Source organism: Theileria equi, chromosome 1, assembly GCF_000342415.1.
Source record: "Theileria equi strain WA chromosome 1, complete sequence".
NCBI lineage: Eukaryota > Apicomplexa > Aconoidasida > Piroplasmida > Theileriidae > Theileria > Theileria equi.
The window spans coordinates 1,327,667-1,341,430 of NC_021366.1; the positions used below are offsets into that span (position 1 = coordinate 1,327,667).

At 42.2% G+C, this 13,764-nt stretch overlaps 6 protein-coding genes across 6 annotated transcripts, besides 1 other annotated feature; all 6 read right to left on the reverse strand.

The window, feature by feature from the left end:
- Positions 1-157: 157 nt before the first annotated feature.
- Positions 158-4,153, reverse strand: BEWA_024150 (hypothetical protein; the record flags this gene model as incomplete). The annotated part of the gene is made up of 1 exon (XM_004829175.1): positions 158-4,153. The coding sequence occupies one exon, from the start codon at positions 4,151-4,153 to the stop codon at positions 158-160; it is 3,996 nt and encodes a 1,331-aa protein (XP_004829232.1).
- Positions 409-451: a microsatellite.
- Positions 4,154-5,099: 946 nt separating the features above from the next.
- BEWA_024160 (hypothetical protein) lies at positions 5,100-5,791 on the reverse strand. Its single transcript, XM_004829176.1, has 2 exons — positions 5,446-5,791; positions 5,100-5,356 (listed from the first exon to the last, which is right to left on the reverse strand). The coding sequence occupies exons 1-2, from the start codon at positions 5,743-5,745 to the stop codon at positions 5,222-5,224; spliced, it is 435 nt and encodes a 144-aa protein (XP_004829233.1). The 5' UTR covers positions 5,746-5,791; the 3' UTR covers positions 5,100-5,221.
- Positions 5,792-6,218: 427 nt separating this feature from the next.
- Positions 6,219-7,138, reverse strand: BEWA_024170 (histone H2a, putative). Its single transcript, XM_004829177.1, has 2 exons — positions 6,994-7,138; positions 6,219-6,625 (listed from the first exon to the last, which is right to left on the reverse strand). Exons 1-2 carry the CDS (start codon positions 7,070-7,072, stop codon positions 6,246-6,248), a joined length of 459 nt encoding a protein of 152 aa, XP_004829234.1. The 5' UTR covers positions 7,073-7,138; the 3' UTR covers positions 6,219-6,245.
- An 830-nt stretch (positions 7,139-7,968) lies between these two features.
- BEWA_024180 (hypothetical protein) lies at positions 7,969-9,630 on the reverse strand (the record flags this gene model as incomplete). Its single annotated transcript, XM_004829178.1, has 1 exon — positions 7,969-9,630. One exon carries the CDS (start codon positions 9,628-9,630, stop codon positions 7,969-7,971), a length of 1,662 nt encoding a protein of 553 aa, XP_004829235.1.
- Positions 9,631-9,926: 296 nt separating this feature from the next.
- On the reverse strand, positions 9,927-10,237 carry BEWA_024190 (hypothetical protein; the record flags this gene model as incomplete). The annotated part of the gene is made up of 2 exons (XM_004829179.1): positions 9,927-10,030; positions 10,066-10,237. 2 exons carry the CDS (start codon positions 10,235-10,237, stop codon positions 9,927-9,929), a joined length of 276 nt encoding a protein of 91 aa, XP_004829236.1.
- Positions 10,238-10,562: 325 nt separating this feature from the next.
- On the reverse strand, positions 10,563-13,703 carry BEWA_024200 (hypothetical protein; the record flags this gene model as incomplete). Its single annotated transcript, XM_004829180.1, has 3 exons — positions 10,563-12,855; positions 13,235-13,323; positions 13,623-13,703. The coding sequence occupies 3 exons, from the start codon at positions 13,701-13,703 to the stop codon at positions 10,563-10,565; spliced, it is 2,463 nt and encodes an 820-aa protein (XP_004829237.1).
- Positions 13,704-13,764: the final 61 nt, after the last annotated feature.

A 13,764-nucleotide genomic window follows, 5' to 3' on the forward strand; every position in this document is an offset into this window, starting at 1 on the left:
CAAATGAATACTGTACAAGGATGAAAGGTTTCTACAATACTCCTAGAGATACTCTCTGGTATACTCCATCTTATCAATCATCCATTCATTGTGGTACTCCATTAGACCAACCACTCAGTATCCAAGCTAGTAACCAAGCCAGTATCTCCATAGGCTCTTAAATCTGTCTAACCCAAGGATCTCCTCTAGAACGTTTAAATGCCCACCAACCAAGTCCAGTAAGAGAACCAGCTCCCGCGAGAGGGCCACCATATGTACCAGCTCCAATGAGAATAGCAGTAAGAGAAAAGGGTTCAACAGTAAGAGCTTCATGATGAGATTCACCTTCAGTAGAAGTAGATGCAGGAGGTTCAGGTTTAGGATCATCAGGAGATTGAGTAGGAGTAGATTGAGCGGCTTGTTCTTGTTTAGTAGGAGGAGTAGGAGGAACAGTAGTAGTAGTAGTAGAAGTTGATGGAGTAAAAGTAACAGGAGATTCAGTATGAAGAGCTCCAGGATTAGGAACAGCAGGAGAAGTAGGAGTAGGACCAGGATTACCATCTCTAACTTGAGCAGGATTAGTATCTTGGCCAAATGAGACATTAGGTTGTTGAGGAGGTAGATCATCGGTTTTTTCTTCTCGATGTTGAAGAATATTTTCGGGTTCTAGAGGATCCTGGGCAGTTTTCTCGCCTTTATGAACTCCATTAGCTTCTCTAGCAGATTCACCATTAGGTTCAGGTTCATCAGAGGCAACTTTGCCAGAAATAGGACCAGAAGGACTAGCAGCACCTAGTGGAGATGAGCCTTCATTATCTTTCTCTTCTTCAGGGGATCTTATTTTTCCACGTTCTTTAGCATAATCTTGCTCCTGTTTTTCTTTTTGTTGTTGCCCCAGTTCTTCATCATCAGCTTCTTTGTCCATTCGTTCTGGTTCTTCATGCCTAATACCATAAGTACGTGCTGGGGATTCTTGTGATTTATTAGCGGCACCTCCAAGAACAGGGTGTTCTTCAGGAGATGGAGCAGATAGAACAGCGATCTTTCTACCAGGTTCACAAGCAATAACAAAAGCACCTTGAGTTACAGAACAATGATGAGCAGAGACTTGTCCTTTAGCATCATCTCTAAGTTGAAGATTAGTATTAGTAGTACCAGATTCTTCACCGGTTTCTTTGTTTGTTTCTAGTTTTTCAGTATCTCCTGCTGCTACTCTTATTGCTGAAGGTATTTTTGGTGAAACTGAACGTCTTGTTGGAACTTCTACTGTTCTCATTGTTCTTCCTCCTTCTTCTTTTACTAAGGTTCCTCTAAAAACTGTTGATGGTAGTCCACCTACTACTAAACCTGGTACTACCGGTGGTACAGACCTAGCAGCAGATCCTAATCTTTCACCATCAATAGCATCTTCAGCCATTTGAGCTACAGGAGTTCCTTGTAGGAGAATCTTAGTCTCAGACTCCGTATCAGGAACCTGGTCAGATAAGTCAGCCGCTGGAACTTCCTCACGTTGAACTCCATCCTGTCCAAGATGTTCTGGATCAATAGTACATTGCTGCAAGCCTTCACATTTAAGTTGTTTTAGTTCCTCCGCAAGTTCTTTAAAGCCTTTATCATTCTTACAGTTTTTGAAATTGTCAGGTATTCTATCTTTGAGTCCAGGCAAGGTTCTTACCCACTCCTCATTGCCATTACCAACAGAATTACCTTTTTTGTACCAGCCCTTAACACCAGGTTGTCCACCATCAACGTAGATAAGAACTGGGTTCTGCTTATCACAATAGAAAACGTATACAGTGACTGGAGCAGAGATGGGAAAGTTAAATTTATTCGACTTTATACGTCTTCTATTCCTTTGGTCTCTATCATTATCATCCTCATTGTAATACATAATAGCTGCAAGATTAACTCCAGCATTAACATCATGTTTGAAGAATGTAATGTGTTTTGAGCTAGGATGTGTTTGACAAGAAACTTCTTTTTCCTGAACAGTGATCCTCTTTCCACCATTATGATTATCGCTACAACAGTACTTGTTTGCAGTTCCACCACCATTAGCATGCCTAGTAGAATTCTCAAAGGTGAGATTTGGGGTAACCGCTCTGTTATGTTGACAGTTAAGTTCGTCCAGTAACTGCTCGAGGAACTCACCTTGGAGTTGAACATTATGAGGACCTGGATTTCCAGAAAGTGGGCTCCAACTTAAGTTGCTGCCACCTGGTTTAGCGTATTTATATGTATACTTTCCTCCCTTAAGTATCTCTGCTAAAAGAGGCTTTTCCATGTTGTCAGCATTTTTCCAATACCATACCGCCAGATGCTCAATTTCATCATTTGAATTTACTCCAATATCTGAAACTGGAACATCTCCAAACTTCACTTGTGCTACACGAAAAGATTTTCCATTTGGTGGCTTATGCACGAACTTAAAGAAACCAGAGTTAAGAGGGTCTACAGACTTTACTAACTTAACCTTTTGATCGGCCACTCCTAAGTTATATGTATCAGATCCTAGTCTCCCTCCATTAGTATCCTTCTTTATGTTTACGATAACACCAGATGGAGAGGCTCGTTGAGGTGCAGTTCCAAGTATAGTATTAGATGGTGAATAATCATTCTCAACTAGCACATCTTCTTCATCAGAACTTCCGGATGATTTATGTGGAGTTTCATCTTCAGAAGCCTCTATTTGTCCAATATCCTGAGGTACAGTATATGAACGTGCTAAATTACCATTACAGTCTCCAAAGCTACGACAACCTAGCTCTCCAAAATATTTCCTGAGTTTCTGCCACTTATCACAACTAATCCCACTCTCTAAGTCAGTTCTCGTTATACTGTCAAGTCCTCTATTGATCCATGTCCAGTTGTGCTCATAACCCTTAGTGCTCTTTCTATACCATCCACGGGTCATAGGAGTTTCACTGTCTACATATATCAATAATGGGTTCTTCCCTTGACAGTAAAATACATAAACACTATTTACAGAAATTGGAAAGCTTAATGCATTAGATTTTACACGCCTTCTAGTACTTTGGTTACCGTCTTTGTAGAACTTAATACCGCCAAGATTTCCATTGTAAATAGAGTGTTTATAAGCTGTAATATGGTTTGGGTTAGGTTGAAAATTACAATAAATTTGCACAGAACTAACGGATACCTTGGCATCCACACTCTTATGATGCTCACAACAATACTTAGTTTCATCTTTGGCATGTTTCTCAGAATTCTTTAGGGATATGTCAAAAGTAACGTTGTCGTAATATGAGCATAGTAATTCGTCTAGTTTTTCAGAGAGGGCGTCTTTTGGTTTTTGGTCACGCATTTCTTTATCATCATAAAATTTCTGTGATCCTTCATCAACTGGTACCCAGTTACTACCATTTCCGTTTTTACTCGCATAAAAAGTAGATCCCCCACCCTGTTTTATAAATTCAATCATAAGAGGTACATCCACACTAGCTGGATATGAGTAGAGTCTAATTCCTTCGAGTGCATCAAGAGGAGGGGAAATATTGTTAATATATATTCCATTAAGAGTAACCCTAGAGATCTTGGTATACTTAGTATTGTTGTATTTAATATCAGCAAACCTGTAGGTTGTGACGTTGTACTCACTTCCAGGAGGGGGAGTAGGTCTAGACTTCCTTATTTTTCTGGTCTTCTGTATACAAGTAGCTCTAGAACTTTCACTGAGGTAACCTGATTGAGAATCCCTTATATTGAACACAACAGAATTATTCTTGTAACAGTTCTGTTCATCAAGTGCCTGTTGTTCATTCAGATGTTCTATAGGAGCATTCATCCAATTTCGGACATTATTACCTTTACTAAAGTACTTGGTATTTTCTGGGTTACCATTCTCAGTTGTAATTCCAAGAAGGATAGGCACATTGTCATTTCCATCCCAGTAGTACACCGAAACCTCATTGACATTATCTATGGAACTTATTTTTTTCCCCGTAAAGCCTCCTCTTATTTGATCTCCACTGGTGGCGAGTGTTCTATCTAATGTAATTGGTCCATTAAGAGGCTTATGAACATGCCTGAAGAATCCTGGTACATTGGTAGTACCCTTTGTAACAGTAAAGGTTGTTCCATGGGATATGTACTCTCCCTTACCGCTATCATCTGGCTTCTCTGAAAGATTGATTTGAGGGTTTCCCTTGCTCATCCTCCATGTTCAGAGAGTATGATCTTTAAAAACTCTAAGATCCATGAGCAGTCTCAATGCGACCAAAGGGAGCAGACTAGTACCTTACTCCCTAGACAACCATACATCCTCCCTCGCAAATAGCTCACAGTCAGAGAGACTATCCACAGAACAGAAAGAGTAACTATCAAATCAGTCTTCAGTAGTACAATCAACACTCACTATCTTCCGGACTCCATTAGTATCGCCCCTGTAGAGATACAGAGGCTCCCTGAAGGTGGCAAATCCTTCTCTTCCTTAGGCTCACTTTGTTCGCTATACTCCGTATCTCCGATTCATTTCTACTCTCCTTCCATTGCATTATAATTCCCTCTTCTTAGTAGTCTAATCTTAGATACTCTCTAGTTCCTCTCATTCATTCCATAGGCTCCATTCATGCTCTTCTTTTTCCCATTCACATCTCCTTCATTCCTCTCAACGAGGCTTTATGGTCTGTATATTGACAAACTTACACTTTCTGGTCCTTGGGGTTGAGCCGCCTCTTGACTTGAGCAAATTTGCGAGTCTTTTTGCCCTTGCTCTGTACATTTGTGTTTAGCCTATCAAGGTGTATCAGTCAGCTGGCTTCTGTAACTCCAATTTCTCAAACCACAAGAGCATGGTGGATTTCATCTATGTAATCCCATTTATGGCCCTAAAGTGGCCAAATGGCCACAAAATCTTGTCATATAGGTATAGACACTCTTTGGAACCAAAAATGGCGCTAAATTGCTAAATTCTACCGCAAATCCAGTTACTGGCGGCGGATTTATGCACAAGAATCGATAACGAGGAGGACAGGAGGCGCCAGGGACGAATTAGCGGCCGTTGCTCTTGTAGGAGGAGAGGCGGCTCCTCAGAAGTCCAAAAATCCAACTGCCGAGAGATAAACTTACCATTTTTACTAATCTACAAGACTACATTTAGTAAAGAAAAACTTAATGCCCATTTGGGCGCTTAACGTGCGGTCCTCCACCAGAGTGGAGTTTGACAAATTCCTTCCGTGGTCTTCAGAACCGTCAAGGGTCAGCATTGGCATGGCAGTACCGGCTAGAGGCTGTCGTAAAAGCTCTTGAGTCTGCTCTTGATGTCGCCCAGCAACTTTTGGTTCTTGTCGTAGCATTTGATTGCGCAGCGCTCCATCTCCTGCGCCTTGGACTGCGATGAAAAGTCTTCCAGGCATTTCTAAAGTTTTGGTGTAGTCATGTATCGAAAAACGCAAAGTGCCCATAGGCCAAAGAAGAAGGGAGGAAGAGGAATAGGAAGAAACAAACCTGTTGGCAGTTTAGCAGAATATTTTGTAGTTGATTGAGCTCGTTTTGTACGTTGGTTCCAAACTTTTCGGGTTTATCTTGGCACCTTTTGACGCAGTCGGTTATATTCTCCAAATTGCTGGTATCCAAGTCGAAACAACCGGCGCAACAGAGAAACGATTCCTTTTGCAAAGGTAAACTCATGCGAGTAACGTCAGTGAGCATCACGTCAAGGTCCTTTTGGAACTTTTCAGCCCTGGCCATCAACGTCATGTTTGGGTCCTCCTTAGAGGAGTCCTTGTCACCTCCAAACCAAGACATTTTGTAAATGTTTGCAAGTTGCGGAATGCCGAGGTTTTATCAGACTAAAGGCCTCCTATAGGGTCACCCTTCCAGCTGGACCAGTGGGCCAAGCGACCAAACAACCCCGAAGAATGAGGTGTGCCTTTACGTTTGCTCATGTGATTCCAGTTCTTCCATCTGGCTAACAGACTTACAGAAGGACCAAATGCGAAAACACCCATGGAAGGATGAATGAAATATCCGATGGAGGAAGAAGATGAGCGTAGTGATGAGGAAGAAGAATGGCTGCACTTGGCCAATCTCGGGGAAAATGAAAGGAAACGAGCGGTCTGTGGCTCACTGGAATGATGGCACGATGACAAGGTGCCCTCGCAAACCACTCTGATATTCTGCAAGAGTACCCGTGCACGTCATTCCTGGCAAACCTGCGAAGCAAGAGAATACACACTTGCCAAGAACCAAAGCTGCATAAAACAACGTACCAAATAGGATAAAAAATAAATAATTACAACGTGTGTCTAGACTCTCTTGGGTGGCTTGACAAGTACTTGAGTGGGACCCTTGTTCATGAGAGCCTTGTGAATGTGTGGAATAACACCACCACCGGCAATGGTGGCCTTGATGAGTGTGTCGAGTTCTTCATCACCACGGATGGCGAGCTGCAAATGCCTTGGGGTGATACGCTTGACCTTGAGATCCTTGGAAGCGTTTCCAGCCAACTCGAGAACTTCAGCAGTCAAGTACTCGAGGATGGCAGAGGCATAGACAGCGGCGGTGGAACCGACACGACCATCAGCACTGATACGGGACTTGAGCATACGGTGAACCCTACCGACTGGGAATTGCAAACCGGCACGGGCTGCACGACTCATTGGGGTCTTCTTTCCCTTGCCAGAGCCTATACGTTTTCATGAATGAGTGTAATGTGTGAGCATGGCGACTTCACCGTAAGGTGGATGAGCATAATGGTGAACATGAATGCGAACGCCGTCGCTAGACGGAGTCCCGAAGAATGAGGGACTAGAGCAACCACAACGTCTAGCACAGAGGGAGGACTAGTGCCCATCCCGGTGCTCCGAGTGGCCAAATGCTACGGCTAGCCCTGCATCTGTCGGGTCAGGGCAAAATGTAGAGGCAAAGTAGAAATGGAGCGAGGGCCTCCAGACACCCTACGGTCACCTGCTCAGCGGGCTTCGCTAACCTCCCTAGGGTGGCTGGTTGCCCCGCAAAATGCTCGGCACGCACACGCAAGTTAGAGATACTTACCGGTCTTTCCCTTTCCGCCCTTGCCCATACCACCGACCTTTCCTCCAATTTTACCGCCAATTTTGCCACCAGCGTCCATTTTTCCAGGCTAAGTTTAAACTTGAATCAAATGTTAAAGTGAAACTAAAGTTTAATTGTACTGTACATCAGATATAGAGGGAGAGGCGACCCCAATTTACCCAACATTGAGAAAAGACCTACACACTGCCAGGAAGAGGCCCTCGGCGCTCTCACGGAGAATGAGTGGAATGTGTAGGTCAGAACGCGACGGACAGAGATGTATATGCACGTAAACGTTATGGCGTAAACTTGAGCTGGATGAGAAGAGTAAGAGACCTTCTAGAAGACTCGTCAACCAAGTCGTGTGCACTCACACTCGCAGGCTAAAATTGAACTTTACGTGCAAACATTAGACTCACCAGTTTGGTACTCGAAAATATGCCTTCCACTATACCAGCAAAGAATGATGCACAGGATGTGTACTCGAGGTCCTAAATGTGAGTATGATGTGACCGTAATGCGGAGCCTGAGCGAATGCAATGAGCTCTTTTGTTAGTAGGATTATCACTGCGTAGGTCTATGACCAAAGCAGGTGACCTACCGACGTCAAGGACTAGGGAGTAATGGCGACTATACTTTAGTATAGGAGCCTGTATAGTCATTGGCAGATGAAGGAATAAGTTACCATTATGAGATTCTCAGCATCGAGTTGTATAATGCAAGAACAACAGAATTGGAGACTACGTCCATGGTGAAATGGAGAAGTTGTGGCGAGTATACTTTAGTACAGGAGCCTGTCTACTCACCTCTGGATGAGTGGGTTCTTAAAATAGATCGAGTGTGTATCCTTGTAGACTCAGGGACTTCAGTATTCTTGGTACAGTAAAAGTCTTAGAGGATGTGTAACCACTGCTATCAGTCTCCTGATTAAGATTCTTGCCGAAGCTACCTTCATCAACCCATTCATGAGTACTATCATGTCCAGTATCTTAGGGACTTCCAGAATCCAAAGTCTTTAGTAGGCCACTTACTCCTGTCATGCTCATACTTGGAATAGGTCTTGAGGTAACCGTCTCCAGTAAAGGCCAAGATGATCATCAAACCTTGGGATAAGAAAGCATTAACAGAGGGAACAGTACCACCCCTATCTTTACAGCATTGGCAGTCTGGTTTAGTACATTGGTCAGGAATACATCTTCCTTCAGATCCTCCACTTCTGCAGCCACATTCACAGTTTTGGCAGTTCCTGCAGTCATTGCAGTATTTACCTACTTGCTTACCGGTACCAGGAGTATCAGAAGGTTTAGCAATAGTAAGTTGTTGAAGAGCTCCATCAGGAGATCGACCATCAACAGTTTGTGCTTGATCAACAGTCTTTTTATCTTGAGCACTTTCTTGAGATTTTCCACCATTACCTCCCTCAGATACTACATCAGCTTTACCACCACTAGCATCAAGTCCAGCATCAGCTTCTCTATCACCATTTTTATCAGTAACAAGTCCAGATTCTTTAGAGTCTAGCTGAGCTTTAGCCACATCAATTTTACCTTCAGTAGGAGGATTACCATATTCAGCACCATCTTTACCAGCAGGCCCAGTAGGTCCTTGAGATCCAGCAACAGGAGCAGCAGCACCTAGTAGAGGTGAGGATGGAACAGATTTAGCGGGACCAACACATGTTTCATAGCCACATCCAGGAAATTTGTTTAGTGCATTCACAAGTTGTTCAAAATTTTTCTCACTACAGTCTTTAATATTCTCTGGGTCCTTGTTTTTGAGTCCAATCAAGGTTTCTTCCCATGTATCACCACCAGGACTCTGTTTGTACCACCCTTTTGCTGTTCCGTTTGAAGTAGAATCTAGATATATAAGCACCGGTTTTCCTCCACAATAAAATGCGTAGACACTCAGTGAACCCTGTATAGGAAACCGTATACCATTATTAGAAGTTATATTCTTTCTAGTTTTTTCATCATAATACTTAATACCAGAAACTTCAGTCCCATTGTCAATGTGATGTTTGACGTAGGGAATTTGAGAGGCAACTTTCCCTCCCTTAACGGTCACCTTTTCTTGACCATTATGTTTACCACAACAATACTTGTTTTCACCTTCAGGCTTCTCAGAAAGACTGCTAGAATTCTGAAAGGTGAGATTGATGGTAACCAATTTGTGATATTGGCAGTTAAGATATTCCAGTTTCTGCTCAAGGGCTTTACCTTCCAGCCGTTGATTATCTTGAGAACCATTACCATGTGGATTCCATTCAGTACTACTTCCCTTAGTTTCATGATAATCATACGTTCCGTCTTTCTTCTCAATTTCTATAAGAAGGGGCTGATTGTGATTTTTATCTCCAGAGTGATACCATACTGATAAAGACTTTATAGGTTCATCCGGTTTTATGTCTGAAACAGGAGTACCTCCATACTGAACCTTACCAACAGTAAAAAGTCCTCCAGATGTTCCAGTAGCTGAAGTATGTACTAGCTTTACAAATCCAGAACCAGGAGGATCCTCAATCTTAGTAAGCTTAACTTGGTTGGGAGATCCTCCATAGTATGTAATAGATCCAGCTCCTTGTCCACCTCCATTGGTATTCCCCTGTATGTCTATGGTGACGGTAGGTAGATCCATTATAGGTTAGAGTCTAATAGGATCAAACGGTTAGTTCCATGGGTGCTCATTCATCCTCCATGTTCAGAGTGTATGCTCCTTCAAAACTCTGAGATCCATGAGCAGTCTCAATGCAATACCGTCTAGTTCTGCATACTATTCCATAGCTCACAGTCAGAAAGAGTATCCACAGAACAAGATGAACAACCCAATGCTGAGTATCTCATGGCAACAGTCGTCCACTAAGCCTTGTAAATAGAAAGGCTCCTATACCGAGCATCTTACCCGTTCTCCTCTACTAGCTTTGCTCCATTATTCTAAGTCCATCTCAGCTCCATAACACCCATTATATACTCATTCAAACAAACCTTTGGCATCGAAATGTATTTTGTAATTTGAAATTCTTTATCGTTAAGCATGACTGAAGAAGGCATGTCTGTGTTCACCCAAACCTACACTCTGAGGAGTCTTCCTTCCCCCTTAAAAGCACTGCACTGTGACCAAATAGGTATTTCCATACCGAGTTTGCGACAAATGTCAATAGAGCGATAACGTTTTTGAAGCGTGTAGTGATTTTCTCGCGGAGTGTCAATAGTTCTAATATGCGTACTCCAACCTCGATACCCATGTTGTGAAGCCTGTAAAGTTAGGTTTATGTTGTGAGTATATATATCTATTAAGGAAAGTTGTTCCTTAGAAGGTGGTTGATTTAATGGTAGCTGTGCAACTGTTGTTTTCCTCATATAACTGGTGGGATGATTGCTGCAAAGTATAACTGAATGGATGTAGGATAATGTTTCAATAAGCCTAGTTATATTTAAAGTGTCCAGTGTTTTGTTGGTTGTAGTCCATCAGACCGAATATGGTATACCCATTCATATCAAAAACAAACCAACAAATTAACACCAACTACTCAGTACTCAAGCTAGTATCTAGAGTATCTCCATAGACTCCTAAATCTGTCTAACCCAAGGGTCTCTAGAATTCTTAAGGAGCTTATAACCTGCCAGACCAACTGCGCCACTTCCTGCAAGGGTACCAGAAGATGCTCCAAAGATTGACCATGATCCTAGACCACCAAGAACAAGACCAGGACCAGTAACAGCAAGTTTTTCAGAAGCAGGAGATTCAAGAGTAGAAGGAGCATCAGCAGTAGATTCTTGATAAAGAGATTGAGTACGAGTAGTGCCTAGGTTAGATAAGACAGTAGTATTAGGTTGAGTACCTTCAGAAGATGGACTACTGACATCTTGCGCTTGAAGAGAGTCAGAGTTTTCAGCAGTAACTCTTATACCAGGTCCTTGAGGTCCTCTAGGAGGTGGTGAAGGAGGTTGATTAGTAGCAGCTTTGTCAGATGATCTAACAGAATCTGTCTCTTGTTCAGCACTGAGAGATAGAACAGCATACGCTAGCCCAATAGCAGCATCAAAAACAGTAAGTATAGAACCAGGAGCAGTAACTTTATATGCTCGTTTAATTCCATCATGAGTACTAGCAGATGAGATAGCAGCAGTTCGTTGAGCATTTTCATGAGATTTAAGAACATCCTTTTTTGCTTGAAGATCGGTCTTTTGAGGTTCTTGAGAAAGTTGAGGATGAGCTTTAAGAGTGCCAGGAAGATACTCTCTAGCTTCAGCTTTACCGGCACCATCTCTACCAAGTTGACTAGAAGCAGTGCCAGCCTCATTAGCATGATTACTATCATCACCATCTACAGGTTTAGGTCCTTTAGGAGGTGGAACAGGAACATAGGTACCACCTTCAGGTCCTCTATCACCCTTTTTACCATCTTTTTCTTGTGGAGGTTTCTCTTCTTCAGGCTCAGATTCTTCCAACTTAATGTCGTTCTCTTCTTCGCCTCCAGAACTATCTTCGGAACGTCCTAGTTCTGAAGATTCAGAGTTAAGGCATTTTTTAAATTGTGTACATTTAAGTTGATTTAGTAGTCCCACAAATCTATTCCACTTCTTACAGTCTGTAATATTAGTCGGTGTTATATCTTTGAGTACAGAAGTTGGTGTCCACTTGTCATTACTCCTGTTCTTCCTGTACCATCCTGGAGAACCAGACCCTCCATTTTCAACATAGACTAGTATGGGATTATCTTTGCAGTAGAAAGCGTATACATGTACGGGACCTTCTATAGGAAGGCCTAATTTCCTAGATGTTATGCGTTTCCTATCCTTTTTAGTGTCATCTGAACTAAGGTAGAACTTAATACCAGCCAGTTTTCCATTGGGAACAGAGTGCTTATAAGCCGTAAGCTTGCTGGAGGTATGACTAGAATCTGTACAAGAAACCTGTACAGAAATAACAGAGACCCTCTTAGAGCCGTGACTACCAGTGCAACAATAGCCCTTATTAGTAACATATTGTCCAGAGTGTCTTTTTGTAAGATCTATAGTAGCTGCATTATAGTATGAACATAATGTCTCATCCAGTTTTGTTGTGAGGAGTTCAGTAGGTGGAGGATTGTCTTTGGACTTGTTTTTATCGTAGAATCCATCTGAATTAATAACCTTCCCCCAATTTCTACCATCTTTGCTATCAAAAAAGGTGGAATTTCCGCCGGAAAGACCAACAAACTCGAACATAAGTGGTGGTGTACTCCCATTCACTGGTGACGAATAGAGTCGAACATTTGTAGTTATACCAAAGGGAACACTAATACCATTTGCCTTTTCCTTCTTGTACATTACTCTAGAAAATCTGGTATTTCCATCATGATTAATAAATCTGTACTCCGTAACAACGTAATCAGTTCCCGTGAGTTGAGGGACCGATGAAACTCGCTCTAGACCTTTATCTTTTGCGGCATTAGAAGTAGATTGTATGCGTTTTTCAGGGTTTTCTAGGTCGAGAGGAAAAACGTTGTTTATACCAAGGTTTCTTTCATCGAGTCTGCTCTGTAACGATATTGAACCATCTCTGTTCTGGTGTCTCCAAATATGTTGTTGATCACCTGCCTCCCTTTCATCTTTCCCGTACTTATAATAGTACTCCTTTTCTGTATCAATATTATTCTTAATAATCTCCAAGAGGAGTGGTTTTTTTGGGTTACTATCATCTCCATCCCAATAAAAAATGGAAACCTTGGTAACACCTTCAACATCATTCCCACCTAGTTCCTCACCTCCACCTAGACTTTTACTTAGGATAAACGGTGTGTTGTTTTCATGAACATAACTGTGAAAGCCATGAACTGACTCTGGATCATTGACTTTTTTGGCAGTTATGCCGCCGGGCCTAAGTGAACAAGTACATTCTGTTCTCTCTCCGCATTTTTTGCCTATCTCTAACTGCAATGTTTTACCATCATTCTCACTCATCCTCCATGATTCGATAGAGTATGCTCCTTCAAACCTCTGATATCCATGAGTACATCAATGCGACCAAAGGGAGCAGACTAGTACCTTAGTTACTCACTAAACATCCATAGACAACCATTCATCCTCCCTCAGAACTAGTTCACCGTCAGAGAAAGTATCCACGAAACAGGATGAACAACTATCAACACGGTCTTCAGTAGTACAGTATACTTCATCATCTTGTACCCTAGCATCCTAATGATATAAAGACTCATCACAGTTGCAAAGTTCCCGTTTGTCACCTTTTCATTGCTTACCTCTGTGTAAATGGGATCTCTTTGGTAGCTATACGCATGCTATACTGAACCATTTCGCTAAACAAAAAGGCGTAAGCGCTCAAAGAAACCTAAATGTTTGTGTATATGAGCGTGTATTCAAATGTTCATCCATTGTCCTTCATGGTCAATACACACTGTAGAGAATAGCCCACATGAGCATCCACTATAGTCATTATTCGGGATCCATTCCGGTGTTTTCAAGGTGCAAGTCCTGATAATACGGGTGGATGGTCCCAAAGTTTAATTTTTGAAGCATTTTATCATAAAGTAGCAATTACAGGCGTCTATAGGGACCAGAGACAAATTACAGACCAAACATGGACTAGTAATCAGCGTAAAGTACATACAATTGCCAAAATAAACGTACCTTTGTCTTTGGTCGGTTTATGGGCTGATCCAACACGCAGGTCGGAACCGCAACGGGAGACGCGGATTCTTCAGCCTCCATAGCGGCAAAAATGCCCCGCACTACTATATATAAACTAAAACTAAATGTGTAGTGTACCCAC